The sequence below is a fragment of the Jaculus jaculus genome, chromosome 3 (genome assembly GCF_020740685.1).
Source record: "Jaculus jaculus isolate mJacJac1 chromosome 3, mJacJac1.mat.Y.cur, whole genome shotgun sequence".
NCBI lineage: Eukaryota > Metazoa > Chordata > Mammalia > Rodentia > Dipodidae > Jaculus > Jaculus jaculus.
In genome coordinates this window covers 129,058,938-129,084,810 of record NC_059104.1, presented here as the reverse complement: position 1 = coordinate 129,084,810, position 25,873 = coordinate 129,058,938, and the positions used below count along the sequence as shown (strand labels likewise).

Below are 25,873 nucleotides of genomic sequence, written 5' to 3'. Positions count from 1 at the left end.
AACTTTCAAACCAGAACTTCCAAACAAGGCACATTTATGGAGGAAGGAATATTTATTGAAAACAGAGGAGGTGTTCCCTAATGGCAGAAGAAGCTTGCCTGCTTTCACAGGTCCAAGCAAAGAGAGAAGTCCCAAGCCACACCAGCACCAAAAGAAGCACACTTCAGGAACTCCTGGAGGAACTCAGGTACTTTGCATCACTTTAGACTGGAATTCCAAATCCACCACCACACCTTAGGGCTGGACCCTAAAATCCACCCAGTGACACTTCCTCCAACCAGGTGGCTGCAGATCTAAACTACAAACTTAAGTAAACTCCTGATTATCTTGAGGGCCATCCATTCAAACCCTGGGATACATGTGATCCTGTCTCAACAACCATAAAAGTACATGGAGAATATTGGTGACATGTCATCCTAAACAAAAGAAACCAGTAGTATAGACAGAAAATCCTGCCTATAACGGCTGTCCTGTAACAAACAGAAACTCACAAAGACAGACAGACACACACACACACACACACACACACACACGCACACCAAACAAAAGGAAGAAGACTGCACACTACACAAATGATGTGTAAGGGCCAGGGCCTCCAGGGCTGGCGCATGTAGCTTTGGCCTTTCTCCAGCTTGGGCTCACTTTCACTCTTGGTAGAGTCAGTGTCTTCCCTTACACGATCTCTCCTTCTATTACAAACCATGTGTTTCTGTCCAAATAATTTCAAGGATATAAAAAATCAGAAATCCCAGCAGGTACCCACCAGACCCCAATTCCTGGCCATAACAAGTTCATTCTTAGCTATATAGAAATTTTGAGGATAACCTAGACTAGATGCTGTCTTTAAAAAATAAAGTTTAAAAGGTCTCCAAAGCACAACTTTGACCCTAATGGAACCCATACAAAAGGAAGGACTTACAAACTCTGACCTCAAATATTGCAGTATTTTTCTTTACTCTACATGTAACATGATAATCTACCTTAGAATCATCATTGACTTGGCCAGGTACTCATGGCAATCAATCAGCAAAATATAGTGATCACCAGCTCTATGGTGATGGCAAGGGAGCTCTTGGTAATCCTTAGAAGAAAGAGGTGGGAAGGATCACAGGACTCTCACCCGGGAATAGAGCCACTGCTTCCTCAGTTGTCTCCCCACAACCAGCTGCAAACAATCTTTAGAGAATATATCGGAAGTGAGAGGTTAAGTGGAAGTTGGAGCTCTATGGTGCAGCTGCCATCAAGTCATCATTCATAAGGGGTGAAGCTTTGCAACTATTTTGGGGTCATCTACACTCCTGTAAGTAACCACCCATTCTCTTGTAAATACATCAGATAAACTCATTGGCTCATCAATTTGGATTTTGGAGGAATCATTACTCTGTTCTCTTGTTGGTGACCTACATGGAGTGGAGACTTTTATATTAAACTTATATATTAACTTTTTCCCCAGGAAAAGTTAATATATAAGTTTAATTATGATGCAAGTGAAAGGAAATCTTATGGGTCTTTCCACTTTCTGAGAATCCTGCTTAGGACAATGAGCTTAAGAGCTATTTTTCTATGTAAGAACTATGTTCCTAAAATATTAGTTTTTTTATTAATTAATTTATTTATTTGAGAGCGACAGATACAGAAAGACAGATAGAGGGAGAGAGAGAGAATGGGCGCGCCAGGGCTTATAGCCTCTGCAAACAAACTCCAGACGCGTGCGCCCCCTTGTGTATCTGGCTAACGTGGGACCTGGGGAACCGAGCCTCAAACCGGGGTCTTTAGGCTTCACAGGCAAGTGCTTAACCGCTAAGCCATCTCTCCAGCCCAAAATATTAGTTTTTAATGTCATATTTTTAACTAAAGATATTATTAATTTTTCATGCAAGCAAAAGTAACTATTTCCATTCTCCTGTGAGTTTTTAAGCCACAGAGAGATCAAACACTTAATGAAGATCAAGCTTGTCTTCACAGGCCTCTCTGCTTAGCTAAACCTACACAGTGGCAGAGAGGCAGGACTGACACAGGAGAATAAGGAAAAGGGTGGAGGGGAAGATTTCTAGAGCCATCAAGAAACCAGTTGGCAGAGGACTGGAAAGCCTTTTTTACAGGGGTTACATTCAATAGAGCATACATGAAAAAAACCTGTATTACGTGGCTGGGAAGATGGTTTCGCAGGTTAAAACACATGCTATCCAACCTCAAAAAAAAAAAAATATGTTTTCTACTTTGTTTCTAAGAAAAGCCATACCTTTTTGGAAGTACAGATTTCGGATTAATGACTACTTAATGCTCTGGAGGAAATAATTAGATCAACAGTCTAGCAAAACTGACAAATAATAGATTTTTTTTTTTTTTTTTTTTTTGTTCTTGGTGTTTTGTTTTTTCGAGGTACAGTCTCACTCTAGCACAGGCTGACCTGAAATTCACTATGGAGTCTCAGGGTGGCCTCGAACTCATGATGATTCTCCTACTTCTGCCTCCCGACTGCTGGGATTAAAGGCGTTCGCCACCACGCCCAGCTAAATGATAGATCTAAAAGAAAGCTTCAATATCTTTCTTTTTGAATCTATCTTTATGTATACTGTAAGTATTTTACACCAGTTTTATATTGCTTAAATGGTATCAAGTTGGCTTATAAGTGGTCATTTAAATCAGAACTCTTAAGTTAGCTCAAATTTCCTTTAGTTCACAATGTAATTAAAATTTCAAGATGGAAGGCAAAAAGAACATGTAATTAAACAGTCAGTGAAAATGTTATTTGATTGACCATTGTCTCACTTCTGTAAATGGCCTTAAAAAAAAAAAAAAAAGACCCTACTGGGCTGGAAAGATTGCTCAGTGGTTAAAAAGTCTTGCTGTTTAAAAAGAAAGAAAAGACCCTATTTCTTGAGGGACTACACTGGCTCTCAGGACGTATGGCTCCTACTCCAGGACGCAAGTTCGCCTTCATAGATAATTGCCCCATTTGAAAGTAGGGGGAATGGCTGCAAGGTTATACGATTCCTGGAACCCAAAAGCTGAGACACGGACTTATGTCTGTGCTTTAACATGCTTACCTGCAAAAGTGTGTAACTCAAATAAATGAATGAATAAATGCATAAAATGTAATGAAATAAAGTTTAAACATTTTAAATTTTTTGTTATTTATTTATGTGAGAGAGAATGGGCATGCCAGGTCCTCCAGCCACTGTAAACAAATTCCAGATGCATGAGCCACCTTGAGCATCTGGCTTACACACGTCCTGGGAATTGAACCAAGGTCCTTTGGCTTCGCAGGCAATCGCCTTAACCATCAAGCCATCTCTCCAGCCAAAGTTTAAACATATTATAAAGGATTCAAGTAAGTTACAAGAATATGAGAAAATTTAACGATGGCATGATACGGTTAAGGTTATTAGAAATTGTTCTAAGGTCAGATTTTGCTAGATTGTTTTTCAATCTACTCCAGAAAAAAATTAAAGAAGGAAGCAGTGAGACTCAGACATTCCAAGTTAACTTTTAAATTTGGCTTTAGGGATTTTCAACAACAGAAATAAAATACAGTCCAAAAGGCCCAAGGGAAATGGTTATAGTCACAAGAATAAGCCTAACTGATATGCTTAGCCCTGAGAAACAGTATGTTTGCCCAGACAACTATTTACTACCTTGAAGAAATGGCAGACTGAAGGAAAGGTACTAGGGGCAGTGCATACTGCACCTGTGAGAAAACCAGGGCACAGAAAAAAAACCTGTCCTCAGCAGGGGTCTGAGGAACGGGGTTTGCCCCTCTGCAGAGGGAAATCACTATGAAGGAAGATGTCCCAACCTCTGAAAGGAGGCTGGCTCTTCAGTTCCAGTGACAACGGACAACATTAAACACTGGTGGTACCCAAAGGTCTCTAACTTGAGGCCCTGTTCAATACACTAACGATGACCATTGAAGCATTTCAGGTAGATCTTGAAAGAACAGGTAAAATAGCTCATTTCTTGCCAATATTGGGAAACATTAAGTATATTTAGTCTGAAACTGTCATATATCCTAGAAGACAGGTTTTCATAACTAACAGATAAAGAAGGGAGAGGGTTTAATCTTGGCAGGGGCTATACCCCTCATCACCATGGAACATGTTACAGAAAATGGATCCTCATCCTTCTGCATCCCCAAAAGATTTCTGGAACAATTCTGGGGAAGGATAGAAAAATTGTTAGAGAGGAAATTTCTAGAATATCAAGATTAACATATGCAAGAAGCCAGTTGTCAGAGGACTAGAACCCCTTCCTTTCCTGGCTACATGTAACAATAGAGCAGGTATATACAGGAAAAAGCAGATGGTCAATGAACTATAAAAACAGGAGGCTTTTGAATCTTGGTCCTACCTCAGCTAGCCTACCTCTATTGTTGTGAGTGCCTCCCTGTTAATTAGCGATCTCTATTTCTATGTGTATCCCTGGTGTTGAGTTTCTTGTTCTGGAATACCAGAACCTGGAAGTCTTCGTGGGTGCTCTCCGGACTCTCATCGTCACCTACATGATAAGGGCTCTGTTTCCCACATCTTGACCATCATGCAGGGAAGATGTGGAGATGAGCTAGGTGCAAATCTGCTCAGCACTCCTGGCACTCCAAACTTGCTGCTAGGGATATGCTTAGGCAGCTTCTTCACAATGTGATGCACTGATCGCTGGTGGAACACACAACCACAATCCCAGCACTCCAAAGACAAGCAGAAGGATCACGAGTTAAAGAATACCCCAAGTGACATAGCAAGACCTTATTTCACAGAGGAACTAGCAGCTTACATGGCAGCCCTGGAGACACATAAAATAATTTCACCCACTCCTGGTCTGCTGTCTGCTGCTCTGCCCTGTGTAAGTTTTACATGAGAAAGAGCTCCAAATTTAAGGATAAAGTTGCACTTGTGTATGATGTGGTAAACACTCAACAAACAGGACTCCCAACTCTTAGCCAGCAAACCTAAAATCTACAGGGAACCATTAGGAAGCAGCTTCTCACTGGACTACTAGGATCAAAGCATGAGCAAAGGGGACAGGCCACAGACAGCATTGATGCAAGATGCCTTTAATCCCAGCACTAGAAAAGCTGAAAACGGCCTGGGGCTATGGGATGAGTTCCAGGTCATCCTGGGCTACAGTGAGACTCTACCTGGGGAGGGGAGGCAAAGCCAATCCTTCAAACTTAAGAAGTAAAAATAGTAAAAATAGGCTCTCTTTAGCTCAGTCTCTCTCTCTCTCTCTCTCTCTCTCTCTCTCTCCCATCTGTGTGTGTGTGTGTGTGTGTGTGTGTGTGTGTGTGTGTGTGTGTGCATATATGTGTATCTGAGGCCATCTTGGCAATAAGTAAAGTGCACCTGTGATTCCCACCCCGCCAGCAGCGCACGGATCCTCCTGGCAGTTTCTCAGAGTCTTTCAAGTTCACATTCACACCCCTGCTGCCAGTAAGTAGGGTTCCTACTCTAAACACCAAAGGAATCTTAAGGCTCAAAGAAAAAAAGATAGCATCTAGGTCTGAAAGTGATAACGGTACACTTGACCCAGCCTAAGTTAAGTGCAACTTCACCACACACAATTGTACATGCAGTAACATAGTAAACAGCGTATCATATGCCTTGTGCCATTATGACTTGGGCTCACTGAAGATGGTGTGTACTGTGCCATCATGACTGAGGCTCAGTGAAGACCAGTTCATGTGTTCATCTGCTCACTCAGTTGGCAGTGAGCCTGTCCCATGACAGGCGCTACAGAAAGCTTGCTGCCCTACAGGGAGCACTCCATCTCTGAAAGTAGTGAGCAGGGGAGTGTCAACAGAGAGCTGTGGTGCCCAGCCTTAGAGATGAGGGCTGAAGATGGGGTGAGGCAGGTATGGGATTGAAGGGGCACTGGTGTGTACACAGTCATGAAGAGCACAAGCCCAGGGGCACCTAAGAAAGAGCCAGGCTTCAGCTCAAGGAGGTCTCCAGAATCATTTGTGAACTGAAAAAGATGGGGACCAGGAAAATGTGGGTGGGCTAAGACCCAATCGGAAGGGAAACAGTGATCCAAGGGGAAGTAACCCCAAAAGAATCAGCATTCCAAATGTAAAGTTTGCTATTCAAGTAAGGTTAGCCCTCCAAAACGGAGGCAACTGCCACTGAGCAGATCGTTGGGGCACTTGGAGTAGCTCAGTGTCAAAGCAATTGCCCAACATGTGAGGCTCTAAGTTCAATTCCTCAAACTGGAAAAGAGAAACCCACAAGATAAGATATTTTGTTATTGACAGCAACTCCCAAGAAGAGGCATAACCATGCCATGGTGGGCAAGGACAAAGGAGCAGGGAAAGAGGACAGCCTTTGTGTGGTTCCTATGGAGCCACAGGAAAAACGGACTAAGAATTGCCTTGTGTCAATGACATCAGCAAACACTGGTACTGCCCTGGTTGTGTGGCACCTGATCTCAGGTGATGGCAGGAGGCTAACAAACAAGGTAGCCAAGATGAGCTCAGGTTGGCTGCTCTGCACACAGAAGACATGCTTCCAAGAGAGCTGTACTCTTTCTGGGAATCCTGAGTCCTGGAAGGGCTGGTTCCATGAGGCTGAATAAGAGGACTGGCTGATACAGGACTGGATAAGCAGAAGTTGATTTAAAATGTCTCTGCATGCAGGAGTTGGGACAGAGCCAAGTGTTAAGAGATTTTATGCTCCCTGTACCACTCAGAGCCCCCATCTAAAAGTCCCAGAGGTGCATTAAGAAGGATTTCCCGTTAAGTCCTGCCAGACACTACACAGAGAAATCAGCACGAAGTGAAAATAAAAAGGGAAAGAGAAGAAAACAAGGCCAGAAACAGGGAGGAACTTAACAGTGACAACCCGTAAGTGCAGCTACAGCTTCGGGACTCCAATCAACTTGGGCTGTCTCCTGTATGACACAGGGTCCTCTGCAGGAGGGACTTTCCGGCACACAGCACATGCCACCGAAACTACAGGTTACCAGGAATGATTCAAAAGTTCCATACTTAAAAGCAATGACTAAGAAGGGAGGAAAGAAGCAAGGAAAAATGAGAATGGGGGGAGGGGAATGTGGATATGTGGCTGGCTGAGCGTGCATAGACACTGAGTTCAATCTCTAACACCCCCTACACACATATACACCCACAACAAATTGTTAAGTTCATGACAGTAAGTGTCGAAAAAAACTTCAGACATATGATTTAATTAAACATTCTCATGGGAAAGTGAGTAAATAAAATGACAATAACAACAGTTAAAATATAAAATGTTATTGCTTAAGCTTCTACAAAACAGACATGACTGGAAAGATATATATATATTAAAATCATACAGCTTGTGGAAGTTTAAATGAATGGTCCCCAGTATATGCAGATTTTATTACAGTTTATAATTTAGATCTGCTGCCACCTGGGTGGAGAAGGTGTCATTGGGTAGATCTTAGAGTCCAGCCCTAAAGTGTGGTGGTGGATTTGAGATTCCACTCTAAAGATGTGCAAAGTGCCTGAGCTCCTCCTGGAGTTCCTGATGTGTGCTGTGTGGTGTGGCTTTTGAGGTTTTTGCGCTGTGGTTTCTCTTTCTCTATGGACCTGTGAAAGCAGACCAGTTTCTTCTACAATTATGGAACTTCCCCTGGATCTGTAAGCTTCCATAAATCCCTTCCTCCATAACTATGTTTGGTCTGGAAGTTCATCTCAGTAATCTGGAAGCTGTATGCTACAAGAATTGGTACCAAGGGTAGGGTAGAGTGCTAGATGAATCAAACCGTGTGGATTTTGGTCTTTTGGAACTTTTTGTTTTGAGGGAACAGGCATGGACTTGGTACTTGCAACTAAAGATACCTTCTGGAGCAGTAAACCGTATTAGGGACTATTGTTTTGAGAGTTTGAAAATGCTAACTACAAAAAAAAAAATTGAACTTGGAGGTTTGGTTTAAGAACTTTCTAAGGGAAAGGAGAGACTGCAGAGGACTTTGTTAGAACTGGGCTACTGGCATAAGGGATGGCTGTGTTCTGCTGCCCAGGCCCACAGAGTTTGACCAAGGTTATACTGGTAATGGACTGATGTGCTTGACTAAAGATACTAGACTGAGAAATTTAAGATTTTAAGCTTAAAAAAGCCTCACACAAGTTAAAATTATAGGCATTAAGACTGGTTTTAGGTTGCTGAAGCTGTTATTGTCAAACACATTAACAATATGAAGGAAGATGGGCCAACTGCTGTACATTAAAGCAATGGAGAGGATGCCTGAGGAAAGACTGTGATGAAAATGCAAACTCTTTTGGAATGAGTTGACTCTTTAGGAATGTGTTCTTCAAGATCATGATTTATTTCCTCCCTGAATTAAGAATATGGCTATGTCCTGTATACCTGGTATTAGTTTCAGAAGTGGTCATAAAATGCACGTTTTCAGGAGCCACTGCTGAGATGTGACACATAGGGTGTGATGACCCTCATGAATAAACAGGAAAAGCCTCTGGAAGATGGACTGTGGTTTGCATGGACACCCAAAGATATTTTGGATATACCAGGACTGTGCAAAGGCTACCTTGGAAGCTGTTGGCTAGGGATGGAAATTTTCCCTGGCTACTCAGCTCAGCTGGAGGAATGAAAAAAATAATAATAAATCCATATAGTCTCTGGTTATATTGGACTTAAACTGCCGAAGTTTGATGCTTGTTTAGGTTGCATTGTTCTAGTCTCCACTTGCTATGCCTTATAGCAGTTGAAAATGTACTCTGTACCATTATATATTAAAAGTATATAACTTGTTTGATTTTACAGGACTCACAGCTAAGAAACAATCTTAAATCTCAGAGATTTGGGGCTTTGCAACTATCTAAAGTTGATAGAGACTGTGGAGACTTTTGAAATTGGACTGAATACAATTTACCACATAAAATGGTTATAAATCTATGGGGGGGTGTGCTAGGGACAGAATGTGGTAGTTTAAATGAATGGCCCTCAGTATATTCAGGATTTTATTACAGTTTGTAATTTAGATCTGCTGCCACCTGAGTGGGAGAGGTGTCTGGGTGGATCTTAGGGACCAACCCTAAGGTGTGGTGATTGATTAAAACTCCTACTCTAAAGATATGCAAAGAGCCTGAGTTCCTCCTGAAGGTGCTATGTGGTGTGGCTGTTGGGGTTTTTGCCTCTGGCGTCTCTCTCTACATATGGACCAGTGCAAGCAGGCCAGCTTCTTGTGCCATTATGGAACTTCCCCTGAATCTGTAAGCTTCCATAAATCCCTTCCTCCATAACTGTGTTTGGGCAGGAAGTTCATCTCGGTGACCTGGAAGCTGTCTGCTACACAACTCAACAAAAGTACTGCTTTTTATAAAATAAATGCTACATATGAAGACTTTTAGAGTTTCCAATGGAAAACAATTGTGCAGTTTTCCCCTCCCATTCTACATACCATCTTTCACTCTAAGTATTTTACTGTGTTTTTTTCTGCTTAATGAACTTCTAATTTGTCAGTTTTTATTTTTGTGGCTTTGCTTGCTCTGGGGGTCATGCCAAAAGATTCTTCCCCAAACCAGTATCCTAAAGTGTTTTTCTGAGGAAAACAACTTACTTATTTTTAAAACAGTTTGTGCAGGGAGAGACAGAAGTTGAGGGCATCCCTTCAGAAATACAACTACTCTTGATAAGTCACACTTCTTCTGTACCGTCTTTCCCTCTAGGACTGTTCAGAGTTTTCTGAGTCAATAGATTTCCGAAGGCACTGTGCATTGGATCTGACTGAGACAGAGAGCATGGATGGACTTTTGGGATTGAAACAAAACTGATTTTTTTCCCAGCTTGGCAAGGAGCACAGGGAGAGGCCCCAGCAGTGTCTGGTATGATCTCTGGCTGGGCCTAGGAGAGAAAAGCCCAGAAAAAGGATGTGGTCACACCCTCTGAGTTGGCAGCAGGCTGCTCTTCCACACATTCACAAGTTTTGGAGCACTGGAAATTAGGAGTGAATGTGGTGCCTGAGCTGGGAGAGACCTTAGGCATACCAAGCTGTCTTCCATGCTGAAATTGGGTGGCTCCTGGGGCAGCTCAGCTAGCTTGTCAAGCCTGGGAAGCCGCCACAGAAAGACATGGGAGAAGAGCCAAGGCAGACGACCAGGAGCATCTTCCAGACTCACCTCTCCCTCAGGGACACATTATACATGTATCGTACTGCAGACCAACTGTCCTGAATGTGATTTCTAAAGCTCAGAAATCCATAAAAGCAAAAGGCCTTAGGGTGAATCAGGTTGGGCATGTAGCTCAGCTGGTAGAGCAGTAGCAGAGCATGCACAGGCCCTGGGTTCTCGCCCTAGAACTTCAAGAAGAAAATAAAATAATGGCAGCTGGTCCTACCTGCACATGTCTATAACCCAACACTGGAGCGGTTGAGGAGGAAGGATGATCAAGAGTTTAAGACCAACTTTTGGCTACATAAAAACTACCCTCCCCATAAAAAAAAAGAAAAAAGGTTTAAAATTCTACAGTGACTCAGTTCAAATGTTTACAACAGCTTAGGATTCCTCTTGTGCTGGACACCTTCAGGGCTGAGGTTTCCACCAGAAGAGCTAAAAACCAAGTTTGGGGAGCTAGACTGCAGGGGGTTCTGCAGAGCCTGGAGAGGGGAACCATGTCCCCCCAGTGTCAGCCCACCCTGGGGTCTCACTAGTAGAGTCCTATAGTTCCTATAAGCAGCAAGCCCTATGCTGAGGAAGGAAGGAATGTGTCCTGTCTCTGAGCTGATTGGCAGACTCCCGCTATGGGCTGCAGGTCTCCAGATCACCTACGTGCCCCACCCCTGAAGGGGGTATAGGTGTATCTTCCTTTTGGAGAAAATAAATTATTATATTATATTATATTATATTATATTATATTATATTATATTATATTATATGTTTTCCAGGTGGGTCTCACTCTAGCCAGGCTGACCTCAAACTTGCTCAACCCTTTCTACTTCTGCCTCTTGAGTGCTAGGATTAAAGGCATGAAACACGATGCCTGGATTTTTGGGTTTTTTCTTGCTGGTGGTGGTGGTGGTGCTTTTTAAATTTTTATTTTTATTTATTTATTTATTTACTTTTGGTTTTTGAAGGTAGGGTTTCACTCTGGTCCAGACTGACATGGAACTCACTATGTAGTCTCAGGGTGGCCTTGAACTCACGGTGATCCTCCGACCTCTGCTTCCTGCATGCTGGAATTAAAGGCATGTGCCACCACCATGCCCAGCTCTATTTTTAATTTTTATAACTGTTCATAAGTTTAACAAAAGCAACCATTGCAAAGGCACCATTAAATGTGTGAGTTAAAATCACTTTATTTTTAAAAGAAAACTCAATCAGGAGGCTAAGCCAATAGAATTGATGTGAGTTTAAGGCCTGACTGAGCTACACAGTAAGGACCTGCCACACAAAAAACAGCAAACAAAAATCCACAGAAGAGGTATTTACAAAGCAATATATTACATATACCACATTGCCTTTGAGATTGTTAAAATATCTTAGTTTTACTATTTCCCAGGGATTTCCCAGTGAGATTCAATTCTAAAACATTTAATCCATCCACTTCTATCCTGGGTTTGTCTGCTGCCTGTAAGAATCACAATGGGACCTATGAACAAGTTACAGTATTTCAAATGTTCTTCTCAAACCATATACACGTACTCATGACAAAAAAACAACATGTGTGCTAAAAAGTGAATGTCCTAACAATATGTAAACACACATTTTTTCCTAACAACATCAGCATACCTTTTGACCAAAAGATCTTAAATACTAATAATAAAGAGCTAGATAACCCTTCCAATTGTTTCTTTAGATGTTGGCATTACTCTCTACTCTCACAGGGCATCCAGAGGCATCTATTTGTACTCTGACTTAATTGGAGAGACTGTGTTGAAAAATGAAGTAGCCTTTTTAGGAAATACCTGCTGTTGCAAGTCAGAACAAAACCTTGGAATAGATTTTAATTATTTTTGGTTAATTTACAATAAATAAAGAAAAAGTCCTTATGACTATATGAAAAGAGTTGGTTGGCAAAGTATTACGGAATACAGTATCCAGTGGAAAGACAAGCAAGGGGTGTGTGCAAGGCAATGCATGGGAACTGTACTTTGGCAAAATGTGAAGCAAGTCAACACAGAAAGCTAAGAATATTCTAAAAATATAGAAATGAAAATATCATCTCCATTTTTCCTGTGAATTCTTTCATTCTGCTATATATAACAAGAGAGGTCTTGCACAAATTAAGTCCACTGGGCTCCCCTGTGCCAGGAATTGGACAGGAAGAAGTAGGTTTGTAAAAGACAGGATTTCCCTAAAACAGACTATGATACTCAATAAATGCAAAGAACAAATAACATTTAAAAATTCATTTTAACAACAATGGGATGAAGTTAGAAATAAGTACAAAAAGAAATTCATGAAGCTGGATGTGGTGGCACACGCCTTTAATACCAGCACTCAGGAGGCAGAAGTAGGAGGATCAGCATGAATTCAAGGACACCCTGAGACTACATAGTGAATTCCAGGTCAGCCTGAGCTAGAGTGAGACCCTACCTCGAAAAACCAAAAAAAAAAAAAAAAAAAAAAAAAAATTTACATTAACAAAATAAGAACTCTTAAATTAAAAATCTAACCTTCTTGAGCAGGGCATGGTGGCGCACGCCTTTAATCCCAGCACTTGGGAGGCAGAGGTAGGAGGACCACAGCTACTCTGAGATTACATAGTGAATTGCAGGTCAGTCTGAGCTAGAGTGAAACCCTACCTGGGGGCAGGGAGAAAGAAAGAAAAATCTAACCTTTCATCTTGAGCAAATTTTATAAAAAACTAAAAACTTTATATTTACTACTTTCTTTATCAATTTTATATAATCTTGCCTACAAAAATGTTTCGGTTAAGGTGCTTGCCCAAAAACCCTAACAACCCAGGGATGGATTCCCTAGCACATACATAAAGCCAGATGCACAGAGTGGCATATGCACCTGGAGCTAGTTTACAGAGGCTAGAGGCCTTGGTACACTCATATTCAGTGATTCTTTCATTCTGTGTGTGTGTGTTTGCAAATGAATAAATAAAAAAATATTTTTTAAAAAATGTCTCCAGCACCCAGTCCCTAGACAGTTAGCCCATCTAGTGCTGGAAGATACTACATGAGCTATGGGGGGAAAGTGGCCAACATTTGTCTGAGCAATCCAAGGTCTAAGGTACTCAGAAGCAAACAACCTGACATGATGCTCACTCAAGTGCAATAGTGAGCCAGGCATGGTGGCGCACGCCTTTAATCCCAGAACTCAGGAGGCAGAGGTAAGAGGATTGCCGTAAGTTCGAGGCCACCTTGAGACTCCATAATGAATTCCAGGTCAGCCTGGGCTACAGTGAGACCCTACCTTGAAAAACAAAAACCAAAAAAACCAAACAAGCAAACAAGTTCAATAGTGGCACCCAGCCCTGGTGGGTAACCAACTGCTCTCAGAATGGCTAACAGATACACTCAGTGGAAAGTAACCTGTATCTGGAACTGGGAAATAAGTCAGAATCCCATCCAGCTAATGATTTTGCTCTCCAATATCAAGCTCCCCCTCATCATGGGCTATAAGAGTGATAACATCTATTAAACTCTCTCTAAATTAATAATGCTTATCCCATTTAACCTGTGCTGATTTCACTCTCCATTGGAGAATCTACTTGTTTTTTACAGGGGAGCAGGACCTGGGAGATAGATGGCCCACTGCACTTCAGTCCGGCCCCAGCTGAAACCACAGAGGAACTGGGGAGATGAGCAAGAGTGTTGCTTTCTCAATGAACTTGATATCAGCACAAGGGTGAAGGAGATAGACACTGAGGACACTCAACACCTACAAAACTAGAGATCCAGAGGCTCCTAAGAGCCCATCACTGAAGTAGACTGGACACACACACCCAACAGGGCTCAGGGAATTTTGTGGAAGAGGGGTGGAAAGATTGTTAGAACCACAAGTTGGGACACTATGCACAAAGGCATTGCCTCTCCCTCATAACTGACTGCTGCTCCCACAATGCATGAAGCATAATCCCCATTGGAAAAGGGTCAAGGATGAGGGAAAAGATGGTACCTGTTGTTTACATACTAAGTATGTCCATGACTAATAAAGTTTAAAAATCTCTATCCAGGCAAGATGACATATACTAATAGTCCCACCCACTGGGAAGCCGGGCATACATGACACTTCCCCTCAAGAGGTTAATACCAGCCTTGACAATTGGTGAAGGATAAGTGCTGTGGAAGTTTGAATATGATAATTTGAATGTATGGCTCCATAGATTCAGGTGTTTTATCAAAATTGAGCTTGTAACTGCAGCCCCTACCAGGGAGATCCATGCTTTCGCTATGTCACAGCCATAAAGTGTGTTTGGGGGTGGATCTGAGTCCAGCTCTGCTAGGTGTGCTCAGAGCAGTTAGAGCAAGCCTCATGCACAAGGTAAACCAGGGGGCCCAGGTGAAGACTCAGGACAAACTGCAGATCTCACAAGCTGCAGAACCAGTAGAGCAGTGGAAACTAGCAGATAGGTCAACAGTGGAGAGATAATCCACATCTCACAAAGAATTAATATCTGTAATCTAATAGCAAACTCTAAAAATTAAACACCAAAAAGAAACCCCTGTTAACTTTTTACAAGAAGACAATGGCAAACATCTATTCAGCTTAAATAGGGCCAGTGACAGCCAGAAGAAAAGACTCCCCACATGTCTAACTTGGTAAAGCAATAAGCTTAATTGGGGTAATTTACAGGAACATGGATGAGGGTGAATTTATAGGAACATGAGCAGCTTACATTAGGCTATGCCACTATTTTTCTCCCAGCAACCATTAACTGACAAAGATTCTCTCAGATAAGCATGTCCTCCAAAGTCCCTCCCAATAGTGCAGCATTAATAGGACCAACTTTGTGCAGGTCTCTAGCAGCGAATCACAGCTGCTGAGACTAGAGGAAGGCCACAGCCATATCATGCTTCTACAACACATCCAAATCATTCAATAAGCCTATGGGCTAATAAACTGAAGTGTGAGTTCTAGGAAAAAATTACAGGGCTGGAAGGATGGCTCAGCAATCAAAGGCTTTCTTGTAAACTCTGACAGTTTTGGTTCAATTCCTCAGTACCCATGTAAAGCCAGATGCACAAAATAGCATATACATATGGAGTTCTTTGCTACAATAGGAGGCCCTGGAGTGTTCTCTCTCTCTCTCTCCTTCTGTCAAATAAATAAATAAAAATATTAAAAATATAAAGATAAAAAATAAAAATATAAGTAAAAAATTTTTAATATAAAGATAAAAAATAAAAAGAATAAAGACAGACAGAAAGAGGGAACTCCAGACGCATGTGTCATTTGGTGTATCTCGTTTTATGTGGGTACTAGGGAACTGAACCAGGGTCATTAGGCTTTTCAGGCAAGCACCTTAGCTGTGCCATCTCTCTAGACCAAATCTGTATATATATTTTTCTCCCTGTGGTTTTATCTAACAGTAGTGTATAAGTCTTTCTTCCCCACTTCCCAGCCTTACAGAGAAGGGCTGCTAACTTCTTTCCGCCTGAATATATTTTCCTTGTGTTGTCTACATGTGTCTTGTCTTGGAATGCTTTCTTGCTTTGTGACATGTATGATGTCTTTAATTTCTGAGTCCCTCACTATTGTTTAATCCTCTCTGGTCTTTTACGTGAATGGGGATCTTCCGTTCTCATGCTTTGCCTTGCACACGTGGGCATAAGTTCCTTCTTTACAGCCCTTTTACCCCTGGAGAGGGTCTTTGTGATAGAGATTCTCTCTGTCTCCTCTCTCCCTTTTCCAGCCAGGCAAAGAAAGAGGAGAGTTCTCCTCTGGCTTGAGTCTCAGTTAGTCTCCTCCCTGTATCTTAATCCCCTCTATAATAAACCTCGCAATTCATAATTTTAAAAAATAAAAATACAAATTGCCAGTAAATATTTTAAATTGTTCCACACCCTTGGTCATCAGGGAGATGAAAATTAAAACTGCTCTAAGATGTTATCTCATCCCAGTCAGAATGGCTATCATCAAGAAAACAAATGACTAGCTAGGGAGATGGCTCAGAGGATAAAGCACTTGCAGAGCAATTCAAACCTAAGTTAGAACTCAATCCCTATTATCCATGTAAAGCTGGACACAAAAGTCTATACTGTTCCTTTGCCACACTGTCCTGGCCTTCTAGCCAGGCTCATTAGCCAAGAAAAAGAAATGCAAGACATCAAGTTGTGAATGAAAAAGTAAAACTATCTTTATTTGAAGAAAAGTCTAAAGAGTAGAACAAGTGTCACAAATAATACATGGGTTAGTGAGGTGACAGAAGACAAGATGAGTATGCAAATTATAACCAAGCTCAAAAATTCATTGGAAAAAAAAAAGTTTTGAGGCTAGACATATAACTCTATAGTGGTGTGCTTGCACCCAACACAAGAAAAAAACATTATTTTGCACAGGTACTAATTTCTTAGTTTGGGCCTTTGTAGAAACTTAAGTAAAATTTTAGCATTAAACAAAAGTGAATGAAGGAGAGCTGGGAATGTGACTCAGCAGTAGAGGGCTTGCCTAATATGTGCAAACCCTGCTATCAATCCTTAGCACCACAAAATAATAATAATAACTACTACTATGACATAGAAGGAAATGAAGGGGATACAATAATCCTATTTTCTAACTTTTTTATAAGTTTAAAACTATTTCAAAATAAAAAAAAAAATTTAGGAAGTTATTCGGTTCTCATTGGAAGATACTAGCAATCTGGCATCACGCCTATCTCTCTCTCTTCCGACTTGAGCTAGTTAGTGGTAGAGGAGGGTGACTGTGATGGTATTCCCTATCACAAATAAGAGAATCACATCACTGCTGTGCTCCATTCTCAGCAAATCCATGGAAGTAGGGAATGACCAACAGCTGCCATGTCACACAAGGATACCAGTGGGGGAGGAGGTAAGTCAAAGGAAGTGCCCAGACCCACCTAGCGCTTTCCAGGACTTACAGTAGAAAGGTGCATGTTACATGAAACCACACTGAACTCAGTAGCAATATTCAGGCCGTGGGAAACCCATACAAATAATCGAATTTCTGAAAAACAAATTGAAAGATTGGCTAGTGAGATGGCTCAGAGGTTAAAGGGGCTCTGCTTGCAAAGCATGGTGGCCTGGGTTCCATTCTCCAGTGCCCACATAAAGCCAGACACAAAGTAATGTCACATGCAGCCAGGTGTGGTGGTTCATGCCTTTAATCCTAGCACTGTAGACGCAAAGGTAGAAGGATCACTGTGAGTTCTAGGTCACCCTGGGTTAGAGTGAGACCCTACCTCCAAAAACAGAAAGTGTCACATGTATGTGAAGTTTGCAGTGGCAACAGGTCATGGTGCAACCCCCCTACACACACACACACACACACACACACACACACACACACACACAGGCAAATAAATAAAAATATTCTAACAAGAAAAAAATTAAAAGAGCAGAAGGAAATGGATGGGGGAGGGGTTACAGGGGAAATATATAGATTAAAAGAAAATATTTATCAGCCAGTCTTGATCTCATTCAAACATATAGATTGAAAGAAAATTAAGATTTGTGGGACATGTGGATATTTGGACAGACTGGGCTAATTAATAATTTTAAAAGATTAATAATCATTTTAGGTATGATAATGGTATTTGTAGCTATACATATTAATAGCTATGGTTGTTTAAAGACAAATATTGATGCATACACAGATTTAAAAAAAAAAAAAGACTGAGATTTGCTTCAAAATAAGAAGGACAGTGGCATACACCTGTATTCCCAGCACTTAGGAGGCTGAAGTAAAAGGATGGTGTGTTTGAGACAGCCTGGATTACACAGGGAGACCTGTCTTTAAAAAGACAGGGGGGGCTGGAGAGATGGCTTAGCAGTTAAGCGCTTGCCTGTGAAGCCTAAGGACCCCGGTTCAAGGCTCAGTTCCCCAGGTCCCACGTTAGCCAGATGCACAAGGGGGCGCGCGCGTCTGGAGTTCGTTTGCAGAGGCTGGAAGCCCTGGCGCGCCCATTCTCTCTCTCTTCCTCTATCTGTCTTTCTCTCTGTTGCTCTCAAATAAATAAATTTAAAAAAAAAAAAAACTTTTAAAAAGACAGGGGATGGGAAGTAGACATGTAGGTGAGAATACAACTAAAACAGCATTGACCATTAAGTTACTAATCGTTGAAGACAGATGGTGGTTAAACAGAGGTTTACTACAAGTAAAATTTGTTATGTGGGTAAGACTTCTATGCTAGTTGCAAAACACAGCTCTCACCTGAAAGGGAAATCAGAGACAGTTATTTTGAGCCAAATCTGAGTGACCATGGTCTGGGAACACAGATTCAAGTTTCCCTGAACAACTTGTTCCACTGATGTAAGGCGCTGCATGCAGTAATTTTTCCCCTGAGGCAGTCTCACTAGCCCAAGCCGACTTGGATCTCACTCCGTAGTTCCAGGATGGCTTTGAACTCAAGTGATCCATCCTCCCACCATTTGAGCACTGAGACTGAAGGTGTGCACCACCATGCTCAGCTCTGCATTGTACAGAATAAGGAAAGCCATAAATTAAGGTATTTACCAAATATGCTGGGGGATGGGAGGCACAGGTAGACAGGTCCTGGCAAAGCAGGGAAAATGCTACAGGTTTTAGATGTTATCCGATGACATTCTTAGCTTTTGGACTGGTGGAAGCTAGAGGTTTGCTAAGAACACATTTTAAAGGTTTGGACAGTCCTAAGAAGGGTAGCTTGGCCCAGGGGTGCCAATGAAGGGGACTAAAGCCAGTCCAGGATAATTTGGCTCTAGATCTGTAGTGTTCCAACTCTCCAGACACAAACTTGTAAGCAGTAATTCAGCCTCATAGACTCACCTACATAGACTGGGCTTTCTCTCTCTTCTTTCCTTTCCCTTTAGTTTGTACTACAGTATTTATTTTTCAGTGAGGCCCATCTCTTGGAGTGGGGATTTCAAGTCAAAAAAGAACCCTAGAAGTGGAATCACAACACTGCCTCCTTCTACCGGTGTCCCGGGAGCAAGTTATTTAGTCTTGAAATTGCAGTTTCCGAATCTGTGAATCAAGGATGGAGAATTGACAGGAGGACCAGACAGACTGTGATGGAGAACACTTGGCATTTATTAACAAGTAAAGGCAGAATCCTTCTTGGAACAAGATTGCTTTGTGATGACAATCAAGTCCTTTGGGGAAAGGTTCCTTCCCCACTCCAACTTAACTTCAGGAGCCAGACAATACAAGGTACATGACAAGTATCACAAGAAAAAGCACTGGGCTAGAGAGCTTGCTCAGAGGTTAAGGCACTTGCCTGCAAAGCCTAACAATCGGGGTTCAATTCCCCAATACCCATGTAAAGCCAGATGCACAAAGTGGTGCATGCATCTGGAATTCATTTATAGTGGCTAGAGGCTCTGGCACACCTATTCTCTCTCTCACTCTTTCTCTCTGCTTGCAAATATATAAACATATAAAAATATTTTTTTAAAAAGGTGTTTCAAAAACATGGGAATGGCAATGTAGAAATGTTATTCCTCAACTGTCCTACCTGTATCACCTCATAACTTCTGAATCTCATCATGGTATCTGCTCTTGCAAATCTTCTATATCGATGAGGAAAAAGTAAGGTGCTTCCAGAGACACAGGGCCTTGCTTCAAGCAGGCCTCTAAGTGGTAGTATGAGGTGAGCCTAGGGAATGTGCCCAAGGGCCAAGAGCTCTGAAGAGGACAGCAAGCTAGCCAGAAAAAGAGGGAAGGACACCAGGGAGACAGCAGCAGGAAGGGAGACAAAGGATAATGTAGCAGGAAAGAAAACAAAGCAGGCTTTTCTTGGGTGACAGTATCATCTCCTTAACCACTAGGCACTTCTAAAACTAGAAGTACATAGGACTGGCAACACAGGTTAGACAAATAACCCTACTAGCTGGGGCAGTGAAGAATCAAAAGAAATAGGATAGGGTAATTCCAAAACAAGCAAAATGCTTATTTCCTCAAAACATGATTCCTCATGTTTCCTCAAAACAAGATAGATTGTTTCCTCAAAAGATACAGGCTGACACACTGAGGCTACACTCGGCCCAAGCAGGGAGCCCAAATGATACAAGAAAGGGGGCTGGAGAGATGTCTTAGTGGTTAAGTGATTGCCTGTGAAGCCTAAGGACCCCGGTTCGAGGCTCAACTCCCCAGGACCCATGTTAGCCAGATGTACAAGGGGGCACACACATCTGGAGTTCATTTACAGTGGCTGGAGGCCCTGGCACACCCATTCTCTCTGTCTCTGTGTCTGCCTCTTTCTCTCTCTGTCTGTTGCTCTCAAATAAATAAATTAAAAAAAAAAAAGAAAGAAAGAAAGGATGCCTCAGGCAGCGCCAAGATTACACTAGTACTGCTAGCAGCTTTGGCCGCAGAAACATTTTTCTGCCATTGGTGGTAACTGCTGGGCAGACTCAAAGCTCATTAAAGTACTGAGAATGAGTGCTCAGCCCTCATGGGGTCACCTACATCACCCCCTCCAAGGCTTGGGGAACACTAGGAAGAGGAGTAGAAAGAAGGTAAGAACCAGAGGATGGGGGGAAGTGTTGGGAAATGCTGTATTTCAGAATGACAGCTATTGTGTTCATGACTTCATAGCGACTGCCATTACCTGCACAAGACCTGCACAATATTGCCTCCACCAATCTTCCTTCATGGATGTGGTGGAGTGTTCAGGCCTCCCAGAGAAATTACAGTCAGTTAATGGTTACTAAAGGAGGGGGACATTTGCTTCAGAGGTGTTGCCACTGGTAAGGTGCATGTGCTCTGGTAAAAAGCCTCCCACCCATGCTCATGCAAGCAGCTCTAATTTCGGTGGGGCTCTCTCTCCCCTCCCCCTCTCACTCACACAGGCACACAAAAACATCAAAGAACTAGCTGGAAGCAAGGGTTTAGTGCAAGGGTGATGGGGAAAAGAAAGGGTATGGGAGGTGATTATTATCAAAATACATTACGTATATGAATACAAATTGTCAACAGATGGATTTTTAGAATATGTGAGGCCTGGGTTCAGTCCCTCCTCCTTCCCCAAAGGACAACTATTTGTGTCATGATAAAGGATATGGAAACAAATGGAAGAACAGCACAAAACAAGATAGGGTATGGGGCAGCGATGGAGGTCCGGAAACAACCCCACACTCAGCAGCGCCTCTGTTTCAAATAGTGCTGCCCTGGGTGGGCCTACTGTTACCTCCTGCCCTACGGCCCCAGGGTTGAGTGTACTTCCCCCCCATGCACCTTCCCAGCTCAGGTTCTCATAAGGATTCTTCTGTGACCTCACCACTCTCCCTGTGACACTTGGTCCCCAGGGTAGTTTGAATAAATGACCCCCCCCCAATAAATTCAGGAGCTTATTAAGACTTCTTGGATGTCCAGCCACTAGGCTGGAAAAGGTGGAGCTGGGTGGTCCAGAGCCCTAAGGTGTGGTGGTGGATTTGACATTCCAATCTAAAGATATGAAAAGTGCCTGAGTTCCTCCCATAGTTCCTGAAGTGTGCTGTGTGGTTTGGCTTTTGGCTGTGCCTGATTTGGAAGTTCATCTCAGCGAACCTGAAGCTGTCTACTACAGCTTCCATATCTCCAGGTACAACATCCTTGGATTCAATCAACCTCAAGTCAAAAAATACTCTGAAAAACAAAATCGTCTGAGCTGGGTATGGTGGCTCATGCTTTAATCCTAGCACTGGAGAAGCTGAGGTAGGAGGAATGCTATGAGTTTGAGACCAGCCTGGACTTACAGAGAGTTCCTTGGCTAGAGTGAGACTCTACCTCAAAAAATGTTTAAAAAGTCTATATTCTTTTTGTTAGTGTTCTCTAAACAACATAGTAGAACTACTCTTTTCATAGCACTTCCATCCAGAGGTGATTTAAAGTACATGGGAAGGTGTGAGGGTTCTGTGCAAGTAACTACATACAGCACTTCAAGCAAGAGATGAGTGTGAATGGACTTGGGTATCCACACAATACCTGTTGGGCCCGCCCTACTGGAGACAGATGTCACTTCCACAGAAGGTTGGGATCACCTTGCCAGGGACTCCCACCAGGGCACTCTCTAAAGGATGGGCTAAGAACCCTTTCTTTCCACCATTGGTCCAGAGAGAGATGCTTGTCCTGCCCATATAACGCACCTCAAGATTGCCTAAATAAAGTCCAAAGTGCAGTAAAGGATAAAACGGGGTCAGGATGCAGACCAGAAGTCTGCTTTTCAAGCTTCCTGGCCTAGGAAGCACTGTGAGGGTCCTCAAAGAGAAGGGCTAAAGGGTTACTGGGAAGCAGTCACACAGATAACTGTATTGTGCTCTGGATCCATGTCAGAAAGTCATCATCAGAGGGTAAGGTACTTGTACTTGGTAAGGCTTTCACTAACACATGCTTTGAGCTAAACACAATGGTTTCTCCCAGTAATCCCAACTACTTGGGTGACTGAGGAAAAGGGATTGCTTGAGCCCAGGACTTGGACCACACAGCAAGATCCATGTCAAAAACAGAAGATGTTCATTTACTGCCCACAACTCTTTTGCACAGCAACTACAGTGAAGACACTTGGAGGAGGCTGTATACAGGAAAGACCCCACACTTCGCCACTATACTTCAGATTGGCTGGGCTGACTGAGGGCAGTAAACACACTGTGACCTGGCACAAAAGCATCTCCTGGCTGTCCCTATACCAGCTCAGTGATCCTAGGGCTCAGGGTCATTCTCACTTCAAGTACCTTATAACTCATGTTCCTGGTCTTTCTGGACCTGCCATATGCTGCCATGTCTGTTATCTCTCACCTGTCAACTCCTGCCTTCTCTGACTGCTCCCCTCCTCTCTGATCCCTATATGGTAGCCCAACACTCTAGGGTGTCACCCCTCAGAGCCCTGCCTGATTACTCTGAATCCCATCCAGTGCCTTGCCTGGTGGCCTAACACTACAACAAGCTCTGGATGGAACCTAGCCTCCTCCTCTTTCCAATCCAAGGGCCTGGCAACAATAATCTCAGACTTCCTGGGACTGGTAGAATTCGGCCCTTCTTCTAGGACAACTATGATTAGAAGTGGGGCACAGGTCTAACTGTGCTTCCCAAGGTTAGGAAGTGAATCAAAAAAAAAAATGTCAGGGAAGATAACAGGGTCAGAAGGGAGCTGAGATGCGGAGGTAAGGCCCCACCTTCTATCCACAAAAAACCTCCATCCTTCTAACAACCACCAAGGGCCTTCAGGGCTGTCATTCTTTCCCCAGGAAAGTATTCAGGAATTTGACCAGGGGACTGCAGGACTGGAAACAGTTTGAGCCCTAGCCTGAGGGCTGTCCTGAGGACCAACAGGAACTAGACAGGTGTGGTCCCAGTGGAGACTGAGGTTTCACAATCCCGTGAAGCCTAGTACTTGAGAGCCCAGCCTCAGTTCCCAACCAGAAGGGACTGTTACAAAGGTCAAAAGGGGCAGGATTTTGTCTACCAGAAATAAACCATGTCCTCCTCCTAAGGTCTAAATGTTGCTAAAAGGGGGGCGGGGAGGTTAGAAGAATCAAAGTCTCAGTGATAACAGGAAGTGGCATATCTTGATTCAAAAGACCTGTTCAAGCCCCACCCCAGTTTTGTCATGCAGACGACAGACAACAGATGCCTAATGTTTAAGAGACACCGAGGGCCTTTGTGTAAGAGGTGCCCAGCTCCCCTCCCTCCTGAGGCATTGGATGAACAGTAACCAAGAAATGCCATAGCTATTGTCATCCCTTCATGCATGGTGACTGGCTAATGGCCAGCTCTGGAGAGCAAGCAAGGAGGTGTAAGTAAATATTGGGCCACCACATAAGAATTCTAATCAATACTCATCATGGGCCTATTCCCAGAACTACTGAGTCAAACACACTGGAGGACAAACATCTCTTATGATTCTTGTAAAAACTTTGAGCACAGGCAAAAGAACATGAGCAAAGCTGTATAGTCAGGAAATGCTGGGTCAAATCCCAGTACCACTACATAGCTGCTGCATGATCTTGGGTGCTACTAACCTCCCTGAACTTCAGCAAGTATAAAGTGTGACTAGTGTTGCTCGGAGGGTTAAAAGAATCAAGTAAGCCCAGGCAACATAGTAAGACCTCATATCCGGTGACTCCCCCCCCCCAAAAAAAAGCCCACTTCAAATGCAGGGAGAGAGATTTATGGTCTTAAATGCTAAGCTCTCCTAGGAAGAAGGAGCAGAGACCCTCTTAAACAAGGGCACAGTTCCAGGATGGATAAAGGAAGATGCAGCAGGAAACCCTAGTCAGGAACGAAGAGAGTGGGAGGTACCCACTGCAAAGCCACTCCCGGGTACCAACTCTGCTGTCTCAACCTGCTCAAAGCCTCTTTCCATCTGGAAACAAGTTATTAAGAAAACTAAACAGTGTAGTGGCACACGCCCGTTATCCTCACACTTGGCTGGCTGTGGCAGGAGGGCTGCCATGAGCTCAAGGGCAGCCTAGGCTACATGGAGACCCTGACTCAGAAACACTAAAAAGGGCGGGGATAGGAGAGGGTAGGAAAAAGAGAAGCAAAACTAAGAAAATGAGCTAAATGGACATCTGCTGAATGTACCCAGCCTGTGTTCTGCTTACAGCTCACAGCTCACATGCATGGACGGGCTGCTGTTCCTTCCCACGGTCTTCAATCTGAAATATGCCAGCAGTCCCACCAGAGCCTGTGAGGGCCCAAGGATGCCTGGCCAAGGAGTGAGGCTAGGACTTCCCCAGCAAGTCCTGAGCTGGTTCCCCTTCACTTGCGGTAGGAGCGGCTACAGGGGCGGCGAGCTGTTGCCGCTAGATCCCATTCTGGCTTAGACGCAGAAGTTACCAGTGCCAATTCTGGACAGGGGGTCTGGGCACGTCCCTGCCTGCACCTAGGGCACAGAGGAGCCTCTGTGGGTCCTCTCCACAGGGAACCCTCCGCCCAGAGGCTGTTCTGCGGTCACTCTCGCCTCGTGTCCCCCACGCCGCGCCCTCCAGTAAGTTCTGGGGAGCTCCGCGCGGCGCGCGGACCCTGCGCGCCATCCTCCCCGCGGGTCCCGCCCGCTCACCTGCTGAACACCAGGCAGCCCAGGTGGTTGATCTCGTGGTCCGAGCGGTGGCGGCTGTAGTCTTCCCACAGGTCCTTGATGGCCGTGACCGCCAGGATGAAGAGCACCGGCGCCAGCGCCAGACCGGGCTGGAAGGCGTTCACCGCGGGCACGAAGTTGAGCAGCGCGATGAAGACGAAGTACACGTTGGCCAGGCGGTGGAACTGCTCGAAGAGGTTCTTGGGCAGGAAGGAGAGCAGCGTGTACTTGGTGGTCTTGAGCCGGTTGTCGGCCAGGTGCAGGGCGCACCCTCGCATCCGCAGCCGCTCGCCCTTGGGGGCGCCCGCCCCGGGGTCCTCGGCGCCGGGGGGCGGCAGCAGGTTGGAGCGCACCGTGCGCGTCCTGCCCTCCCAGCGCCGGCGTCGCGGTCGCCGCCGCCGCCGCCGCCGCCGCGGGGGTCCGGACTCCTTGATCGCCGCCGCCGACTCCCGCTCCATGGCCGCGTGTTGCCGCGCCCGGCTCCCCCGTCGCTCGTGCCAGCCTCCTAGGTGATCATTGCCGGCCGCCCGGATGCGGCGGCGCGGGCTCCCAGCCTGCCGGACGCACGAGACCGCGGTCAGCGCGCCGTCCGCCCCGCCCAGCCAGCCCGCCTGTCCCGGCCCGGCCCGGGTCTGTCCCGCCCCCGCGGCCCGCGCGCAGTCCCCGCGGGGCGCGGGCGGGCGGGGCGCGGCGCGGCGCGCACAGAGACCCCTTGTCCGCGCGCCGCCCGCCCGCCTGTGGGCCCTGGGCGGTTTCCGCCCGCCGAGGTA

At 44.3% G+C, this 25,873-nt stretch overlaps 1 protein-coding gene across 2 annotated transcripts in view; it reads right to left on the bottom strand.

Annotated features, from left to right (window-relative positions):
- The window catches only part of Atp10a (ATPase phospholipid transporting 10A (putative)), a 165,834-nt gene extending 140,220 nt beyond the window's left edge, over positions 1 to 25,614 (bottom strand). The window contains exon 1 of one of the 2 annotated variants that reach the window (XM_045146152.1): positions 25,086 to 25,614. In XM_045146152.1, the coding sequence (XP_045002087.1) occupies positions 25,086 to 25,561 (476 nt within the window). In that variant the 5' untranslated portion in view covers positions 25,562 to 25,614. The remainder of the gene's footprint in view (positions 1 to 25,085) is intronic. The other variant, XM_012949530.2, reaches the window with a different exon arrangement.
- Between the last annotated feature and the right edge of the window lie 259 nt (positions 25,615 to 25,873).